This window comes from Populus nigra, chromosome 6 (genome assembly GCF_951802175.1).
Source record: "Populus nigra chromosome 6, ddPopNigr1.1, whole genome shotgun sequence".
NCBI classification, from domain to species: Eukaryota; Viridiplantae; Streptophyta; class Magnoliopsida; order Malpighiales; family Salicaceae; genus Populus; species Populus nigra.
The window spans coordinates 5,393,143-5,402,862 of NC_084857.1; the positions used below are offsets into that span (position 1 = coordinate 5,393,143).

General features: G+C 34.2%; 1 protein-coding gene across 1 annotated transcript; it reads right to left on the reverse strand.

The window, feature by feature from the left end:
* Positions 1 to 1,616: 1,616 nt before the first annotated feature.
* Positions 1,617 to 7,676, reverse strand: LOC133697780 (glyceraldehyde-3-phosphate dehydrogenase GAPCP2, chloroplastic-like). The gene is made up of 14 exons (XM_062120549.1): positions 7,338 to 7,676; positions 6,612 to 6,685; positions 6,433 to 6,500; positions 6,283 to 6,321; positions 6,027 to 6,127; positions 4,248 to 4,360; positions 3,975 to 4,074; positions 3,716 to 3,862; positions 3,432 to 3,492; positions 3,246 to 3,343; positions 3,015 to 3,157; positions 2,794 to 2,877; positions 2,029 to 2,118; positions 1,617 to 1,929 (listed from the first exon to the last, which is right to left on the reverse strand). The coding sequence occupies exons 1-14, from the start codon at positions 7,431 to 7,433 to the stop codon at positions 1,875 to 1,877; spliced, it is 1,269 nt and encodes a 422-aa protein (XP_061976533.1). The 5' UTR covers positions 7,434 to 7,676; the 3' UTR covers positions 1,617 to 1,874.
* Positions 7,677 to 9,720: the final 2,044 nt, after the last annotated feature.

Genomic DNA, 9,720 nt, shown 5'->3' on the forward strand with positions numbered 1-9,720 from the left:
ATAATTTAATTTTAAACCACTGGATAAAAAGTGAGCTCATAAGATTTTTTATTATTTTTATCATTTTATTTCTTTTAATTTTATTCTTGATATTTTTATCGATAAATCAGATTGTTTTTAAACCTATCATGTTAATCAGATCACATTGGAATAATTTTTATACGGTTTAATTTTAAATCTGAATTGGATAAAAAATCAAATCAAAACATTTTCAAGTTAACTCATCAGGATATGTTTATTATCAATATTAAATAATTTTATATAACTTAAATATTTTTACTACGTTTTTTTTTATTGAAATTCCAGCGTAACGTTTATATAGTGCAATTTATTTCCCGTGGTATTTTTTTTTGCCTTTCCCGATACCAGAGATAACTAACTACTTTAAATTGTTATTTTATTTTATTATTCTTATTTTATTTTTAATATAGCAGACCACCTCGCTGGTCATGTTGATCTTTATTAAAATCTCCGGAGTAGGGTATTTTTTAGGTTTCCAATGGCCGTGCACACAAATTTTTTCATATACCCAAATTTTTTCCCCCTATGTACACATGATTTTTCTATGCAAAGTAGATATTATATTTTATTATAAAAACTGTACAATAACCTTCACATAACACAATAGCCAACTCGTAACTAGCCAATAATAACTCTGATTTTTACACCAATAATATAATATATTTAAAAACAAATTCAAAGAAATGCATGTATAAATACATGAAGTCACGAAACAAGCAAGTCAAGGCAAACGGAGGGCATGTAATACGCCACTGCAGTGGAGCCCAATGGTTGGCCAAGTAAGGTGCAAGCCGAGACAAACAGAGAAAGCGAGGGTTAGGGAGGGGAGGGCAGGGGAGCAACAAAAGTTACTGTTGTTTTTTTTCGAGTAAAGCACTCACAATGTCCGAGTGTTTAAATTATTTGATTTTATTAAATATATTGTTGTTTTGTTAGTTGATGATTATACTCTTAAAGCAATACAAAAGTTTAAAGGTTGTTTTCCTTCGAAAATTAGGTTTTTTTAGTTTTAAGGTTTAAATATGTTTTGGTCTGTCTACTTTAATCTTCTTTTTTCTAATTTTAAATTATTTTGTTTCTTTTTTTCTCAATAAAAAAAAATAAAAATTCTAATCTTGTTTTATTTTTATTTTGAAATATAAATGGTATACATGGTATCATTTGAACCTTTTAATTAGAGAGAGATTTAATCCCAACGAACTATTCTAAGAGGGTTCCATTTGATCAAATTTTGAAAGTCAAAGGATATACTACATGTAGATTATCCAAAACTATAATTATAATCACCTTATTAAATTTCAAACTCCCAAGTTTGAAATTATGATGGACTAGTGAAGGTTTTGGGAAAGAAGAAAGCCATCCCTGAGTTAATCAGGGCATGATTACTCAATTAATCTGAAGTCCATGTCTCCCTACCAGAACCAGCCCAAATAAGAAAAATCGCTACAAGCCAGCGCAGAGCTCACACCGAAATACCTTCTGTTGCTTGTGAGGGAGGGAGGCAAGTAGCCCATAGAGAAAGCCCAAAGCGACATTTCTACCAGATTCAAATGCTTTTTAACCCATTCATGCCGCCAGCAGCACAAAACAGAGGATTGATGAAAGGAACTTGATCCTCATTTTTATCCTATCATTAGGCACTCCAGAGGTATATTTCTAGATTGACCGCATACACGTTGAATGTAACATTATTTCAGAGATGCATGTCCAAATTTCACATGAGAAGAAGAGCCAAAAAGACAAAACAAAAACCAAATCACTTATCAAATTCGTAACTACACTTTCATAGAAGCTTGAAGCATTCGCTAAAATTGTAGCGTCAGCTAATGCAGTAAACCTCTCGCGGTATTTCTTTAATTATGTGCTGCCACCAACGCCATGTGCTCGATAAGGTCCAGCACTCGGTTGCTGTAAAAAAGAGCAATCCAGGTTGTCATTCATCATTACTGTAAAACCAACCACAATTTACATCCAGTAAATACATCCAGTAAAAGAAAGATGCTATACCTGTAACCCCACTCGTTGTCGTACCAAGAAACAAGCTTCATGAAGGAAGTACTCAATCCTATACCAGCTTTGGCATCAAATATGCTTGACCTGGAATGAAACCAGTGCGTTAGAACACAGAAGGAAATTTGGTTAATTAGCTAAGAAGTTTGTCTTACCTCATTATAGTTCACATTCAGCAGTTATGTTTTTAGTTTTTAAATCATAGACATGTGACTAGCATGAAACTTCTAATATTTGAAGGACTAAGACTGTATGAGGTAGTTGAAGAGGTTTTTCTTCAGACCCTCCAATATCCATGCAATTGTATTCCAGCTTCAATCTCATCTAATACTACGTTCTGCTCTTTATTTGATTTCATTTCATCTTTCCTTAAATCAGATCAGCGCCACTGGAAGATCAGATAAAAGATAGAAAAGGCACAGGTCGTGGAAAGCCAGAGTAGGCAATTATAGGCCAAAAAGTAGCAGCACAGTAGGGTGTCAATTAACATGATATCTGAAGTTTTCCAGGATACATGAGCGTGGCATTATAAAATTTGTTGAAAAGTGCAATCAATAGAAATCATAAACCAAGCATTCTTAACAAATGATTAAAACAGCAACGATATTTTCAAACAGAAATGAGTTGGCCAGAGGAACTTGACACTGCTAGGATCAGAAAAGAAACCCTACCTATTAATGATATCAATAGTTGTTCAAAATGAAGCAACCCAGCACGCACGCACACACACGCAGAGGGACAACTAAAGGAAGGGAGATTTACCTTGAGTCACCAAGAAAATCACTGGAGACAACATCATCGTCAGTATACCCAAGAATGCCCTTAAGTGGGCCCTCCGATGCGTACCTGGATTTGAAAATCACAATTTTAACTCAGTTGTTGCCACTAAACTATAACCAGCAAACTATCAAAGCCCTCCATTCTGGCCCAACCCCAAACCAAAATTCAGAAAAATATGTGAAGATAAAAACTAGCAGATTTACTTAATAGCTGCCTTGACATCTTCATATGATGCACTCTTCTCAAGTCGACAAGTTAAGTCCACGACAGAAACATTAGGTGTTGGGACACGGAAGGCCATTCCAGTAAGTTTTCCGTTAAGTTCTGGAAGAACTTTTCCAACAGCCTACAATACCAAAAAACATGTTTATATGCCTTTTTGCCAAACAACTTAAGTTGGACAAAATCTCAAGTTTGTATATTCAATTCCATACCTTTGCAGCGCCAGTGGAACTGGGAATGATATTTTGTGCTGCTCCTCGGCCACCACGCCAATCCTTCCTTGATGGACCATCTACAGTCTTTTGAGTTGCTGGAAAAAAAAATTCGTTACACACCTATGCAAGACAATGTGCTGAACAAAAACCCCATGAATGCAGGAATATGCATGGGAGACAGACCTGTGGTTGCATGGACAGTTGTCATTAAACCTTCAATGATACCAAATTCCTCATGAACAACCTGAGAAATGAATTTACAAGAAATTAAGGGATGTTAAAGAGGTAAAGGAGTTGCTTATATATTTACAAGCAAAAAGAAATAAAAATTGCACAAACTGATTGGATCTGCAAGAGTATCGTGTAAAGAAATACAGGGGAAAAACTGCAAGTGAGGTTTTCCCAACAAGTGACCGGTAGAACAGAAAAGGAGTAATAAACCTTGAAACTTCAAAATGAGATCAGACCTTAGCAAGAGGAGCAAGGCAATTGGTAGTGCAACTTGCATTGGAAACAATGTCCATGTTTGGCTTGTATGTCTTCTCATTTACTCCAACTACAAACATCGGAGCATCAGCTGAGGGAGCTGATATGACCACTTTCTTCGCACCACCCTGCAGAGCAATGTCACAAAGAGCTCAATTTGTCGTGCATGGATCTTGATATCAGAGAGACAGAGAGAGCAGAGACTAGGAGAAATTAAGGGCAATAACAGTTAATACCAACCTTCATGTGAGCTGCAGCCTTCTCAACTGTAGTGAAAATACCAGATGATTCAACCACATACTCGGCCCCAAAATCACCCCAAGGGATCTCTGTGGGATCCCTGGATATATGAGTTTAAACGTTAGATCAAAGTGCTAATATTGCAATAAAACCTCTATCGAGATTCATGTTGACAATTGATTCAAGATGCTAAGAAATAAGTTACAGTAAGCCAACACATATTTCAGGTCCTGTACAGATATGAGCGCAAAAATAAATCCCCAGAAGCAGTACCTTTTGCTTGTAATTTTGATTTGCTTCCCATTGATTTCCAAGTTGGAATCATCTAAGACCTTGATGGTTCCACTGAAAACGCCATGAGTAGAATCATATTTAAACATGTAAGCCTGGATATGTGAAGGGCAAAAAAGCAAGTTAATTATAAACAATTTTTTTGGCAAATTAAGGAAGCTTCCAGTAAAAAAGATTTTCCCCTGCACCCCCGCCCCCCCTTTTTCCCAAAACACACCATTTTCCACGTTATTAAATAGCTATAGCTAAATTAATATACAGCAAAAGGCTTGCCTCTTTTAATTCATATTCAAATTGTTCAAGTATTCATGCAATACGAGGATACACTAGATCCTATACATCTATATGATCAATTATATCATAAATTTCTATTCAGTTTTAATGATCTGGCAGCTAATTCTAAGACTTGGGAACCACAAGACCAGGACAATGCTATGGCATCCAAGTTACAAAAGCCAACACGCCATAGCCCTCTACATAACCAATTGCCATGCAAAAAACGCCTGCTGAAATGGAACAACAGTATGATTTCATAGATGTTGATATAATAAAAGCAATATCATCAGAGCATGAGAAAAGAGATCTTGTGAAGTTATCTATATGGTGTTGGTGGCTTTTCAACCATGCTGCAGAGCCAATTAGATTGACTCCAGGATCATGAAAAGGAACTCATGCATCTAAAAATGCATGAGGTGTTGAGAGAGTTTGTATTTTGTGAATGAAAATGGAAATGAAAGGCACCAGCAAAACATTTGCATGAGCAATATGCTAGCTCCTGATTCCATGCATCTATGTGAAGATCACCAAAAAAAATCAGATCTTGATCCATGCTGCTTGAAAAACATAAAAGGAATTACAAATCAAACACCACCTTCTATTTCCAAAATGACTTGCAACATCATGTACCAACTCCATAAGCATTCCACGAACTATAAGACTTCCCCCCAGTTTTTCTTTCAGGGAAATGAACTACTGGACATAATTTGACAAGTTCAAACAAATTTGCAGTAATAATATCATTGATTTTCATTAAACATCTGAAAGACAACAATACTTGTGATTGGATGTTAGTACCATACTTGTGAATGGATATTGGTTTAGAACAGGTGAAAGGATATATTTTTACACCACATTCTAAACACGGAGGAAAAAAATCAAGTGAAGCCCCACTTAAGTGGTTTCAAGAAAATTACTTTGTTTCCAATAACAGCACTGGTCTAATACTATAATTCAATGGATATCAATGCAGTAATTGTGAAAGCAAATATTTTTACACCACATTCTAAACACAGTGGAGAAAATCAAGCAAGTGATTTCAAGAAAATCACTCTGTTTCCAATAACAGTACTGGTCTAATAACATAGTTCAATGACACACTAAGCCATCATACACATGCCGATGAAAGTAAAAACAATCCAGGTAAGAATTAAGGCTTCTTTGGTCTTCATTTTTCCTTTGCTAACAAGGTGCCAGGATCTCGAGGCTCTCTGAGTACCTGACTAACCCCTAAACATGTGCAGTGCAATAGTCCAGAGATACCAAACAATTTTTGGGATAAATACCAGGGATGGCCAATAAAAGGGTTCACGGTGGGGTTCACCCAGGCCTGCTCTTATGACATAACAAAAGCGGCTAACATGAAAAACAAAAGCAGCCACAAAAATGAATCACACAAAAGAAGCTGAGGAGTAAACGTTGTCCATCCAACCATATCTTCAAAACTTGACTTACAATAAAGAAATCTAATCATGAATCCTTTACCATGTAGTTAGCATCAATGAAAGGATCGTTCACTGCCACCACATCAATATCATCCCTGAAAGTTGCTACTCGCAAAACCAATCTACCAATACGACCAAAACCTGTACCATTGTAGACTTCTATTAGTATTTGAGAATTTTTGTTTATGTTCCAAAGAATGTCTGTTACACTTCAAGATATATTGTCATCCATGTAGCATCCAACAATAAATAAGCAAAAAAGAGCAAAAATAAAATTTAATCATGAGAAAACATACCATTGATTCCAATCTTCGTCTTTCCATCAGCCCGCGATTCTATTTAAAATAAAAACAATTGAAACCAGTATATCAGTAAATACACCTCCCTAGTCCGTCCTGCCCATTCAAAAATAAGAGAACACTGAATACAAAACAGTGGCTTCTCACTTAAAACTGTGGGAGGCATTTCGGTAGCTGTGGCCTTGATGGGTTGGATGCTCCTTCCACTGCATGTCCTGAGTAGTTCAAAATGTTTCAGAATTAGTTTAAAGAAAAGGCATGCTGGTGCCCATGTACCTATATATATATGTGTGGAGATTTTAATATCAAATTCTTCAGCACTCAACTGTAAGGAAGATGACCCTGTTGGAATTGAAGTGCCAGAAATGCTCTTCAAAGAGTTAAAACTAACGCTAGACACCTGAGATTACAAGGAGAATAGGAAAGATTAAAACTACAAATGGCCAAAGTTACATACATCTCTAAGTAGTAACTGGCACTTCACACCACTCATCAGCTATAGACAGACACATTGTCAAAAGCTTAGTCTATATATGAACATTAATGCATTCTTTATAACGATTAGAAATTATTAAAACTAAATAAACTCAAAATATAAGAGCTATAAGCTAAAGAAGCACAGGGTTTAATAATAATTGATGATAATACCGATCTGATATCACCTCTCTTTTTTTTATGAACAGTTTGTTTTAAAACAAGCTTCTGTTTCATTTTCCTCAGTTTTCTCGCCAACCAAACAGATATAAGTAACTCAAAACCAGTATAACTGAAATCAGATAAATAAAAAAGAATCATGCATACACTACTATCTATCTTATATCTCTCGTTATTTGCAGATTTAACTTCCAAGTCAGGCAATTTCCATATTTATTTTATTTTTTCATGAATAACAATTTCAATATCTAGTTTTCACACTACTTTTTTTTCAATATCTAGTTTTCACACTACTTTTTTTTTCTCTCAACAACCAAAGACCCAAATCAAGCTCAAACAAAGTGCGAGTAACGGACTTTCAAAAAGAAAGAGTTGATAGGAGAAAAAAGAGCAGATACCTTGAATCGATCGGACGGTGAAGGAGAGAAGTCTGAGCGGGAAGCTTCAACAAGAGGAGCGGCGGGCGTAGATCTGAGAAGACAAGAGAAAGCCATTTGTACTGAGTGCAACACCAAGCTCTTTCGCTCAAGAACCCTACTACTAAACCAAGGCTTGGTTTGCGGCTTTTGAGAGGGAGCAGAAGGCGAGGAAAATGAAAGAACCAAAAAAAAAAAGGTAGTTGTTGGTGGCGTTTGATCGTATTTTAAAAGCAAAATCGAAAGTGTATTTAACAGAAAGAGAAGGAAATTTTAAGCGGAGTTTCTTATGAGGGACGTCCTTAGCTCACTTTTTTATTTTTTGTGTATCTCTCTCTCTCTCTCTCTCTCTCTCTCCAAAAAAGCAAACTATCAGCGGGTGAGTTGTGTTAATGTACGAGCAGGCACATTGTTTCTGGTGTGAGCTCTCTTGTTCTCCGGATTTTATATTCGGTTGGTTAAATGGAAAAAAAGTGGGTCAAAGGTTTTTAAGTGAAACTTATTTAAAATGTATTTTTGAGATTTTTTAAAATAATTATTTTATTATTTTTATGTATCGATGTTAAAATTAAATTTTAAAAAATAAAAAATTATTATTTTAATATATTTCCAACTAAAAAAATAATTTAAATATATACTAAAAAATTAAAGAGCGTAAGCATGACCATGGCGAGTGTTTATTTTATTTATTCATTGTTTTTTTTAACAAAATAAGATATTCGAAGAGCATATTTTATCCAACTAGAAATTTATTTTCAGTCATGGTTGCTCATTGCCCTTGCCCCTTGGTATTCTTCACGATAGACATGTAAAACTAGAAAAAACAGAGCTCGACACAAATTCCGTGAAACTGTTTGTACGGAGACAGTGCTAGAACAACTATCATTAGGGGATTGCAACTGTGTGAAACACGGAGGCGAGTTTGTCGTGTACTTTCGGAGCTGAGAAACCCTGGCCAGGTCCTCGAAAGCCACGTCAGCCAGTCTGGGCCAGTTTTTTTCTTTTCTGTTTCTTTTCCTGTTTTAAAATCTAATTTTTTAATACATATTAAAACATAAAATATTTAAAAATAAACACAGAGAGGGAAGGAGCAATAGTTTTTAAAAAATATTTTTGAAATTGTGTTAAAATACTTAAATCATTTCCTACTTGATTAATTGAAATTCTATATCTCGGTATTGTATATATTTTTTTCTTTTAACTGGGATAATTAGGTAAATATCAGCAATTATTTGAAAGAGGATGTTGAGCGACTTTAATTCACTTTCGCCCCTTTAATTCAATATTGGTATGCATGAACTATGAAGGGCGAGAGCATTTTCTCGTTGAAAAACAATAAAAAAGAATCAAGCTGTCGGCAGGATGTAGAAGGAGGCCACAAACACTTGCCTCTTGGTGATATTTCAACCCAGTAGACCCCAGCGTGTCAACCCTCCAAAGGATTATATCGCCATTGAGAGATGTTCTGTTGACATGTCTAGGGATCCATATGGACTCCCAATGCTATTTTTAGATTTTTTAAAATATTTTTTATTTTTAAATATATTATAATAATATTTTTTATTTAAAAAAATTAATTTTTATATCAATACATCAAAAAAAATATAAAAATAATTTATAGTAAAAAAATATTAAATTATTTTTAAAACATAAAAATAAACAGGTTTTAAAATGGAGAGTGAGATGTAAGGGTGTTTGGGATAGAGATATAATTGATTTTTTAAAATAAAACTCACATAAAAAACATTTTTTTATTTTTATAAAATGTAATTTATACTTTAAAAAAAATATATTTTTTTAAAAAATCAACCACACCCGAGCACACACTATCACCTTTGTCATTGTATTACCCGCCGCCATCACCAGAGGTAAATGCACTTCAAGTTTAAACTTTGCAGATTATAAACATGGTAAAATGTTTTAGATATTAAGTAATTTCTATCTAATTTATTGGGCATACATAGTTTTCTGGAGAAAAAAACACAAAAATTATTTTAAGTAAAATTAGGTTTTTATACCAATTAAAAATAGTATTTGGCATACAAACATGATTTTCACGTGAATATGTGTATCACTGACAAATACTAACCTTGATTCGGATGAAATCTAACATATTTTGTATCTCCAATTTTCTTTAAAATCTATATGAATTAAACAAATCAGAGACAGGCATCCCTTGTGCCTTGACTAATTCAGGACCCAGCACATTTTATCTTTATAAATATTAATGAATGATAATCACCATCTACTCATTCCAATATTCCACTGTATCTTTGATTTAGGGATGATTGAAAGTATAGTAATAATTGTATTTTTAAATGTTTTTTTATTAGAAATGTGTTAATAATTTTTTTAAAAAATTATT

Bases quoted from the DNA above. Each gene is read 5' to 3' on its own strand.
- LOC133697780 (XM_062120549.1), bottom strand. From the start codon at position 7,433: ATGGCTTTCTCTTGTCTTCTCAGATCTACGCCCGCCGCTCCTCTTGTT. The intron at 6,686-7,337 runs GTATCTGCTCTT...TTGTAATCTCAG, and splicing joins CACCGTCCGATCGATTCAAG to GTGTCTAGCGTTAGTTTTAA. The intron at 2,119-2,793 runs GTAAATCTCCCT...GTTTCATTCCAG, and splicing joins GATTTTCTTGGTGACTCAAG to GTCAAGCATATTTGATGCCA.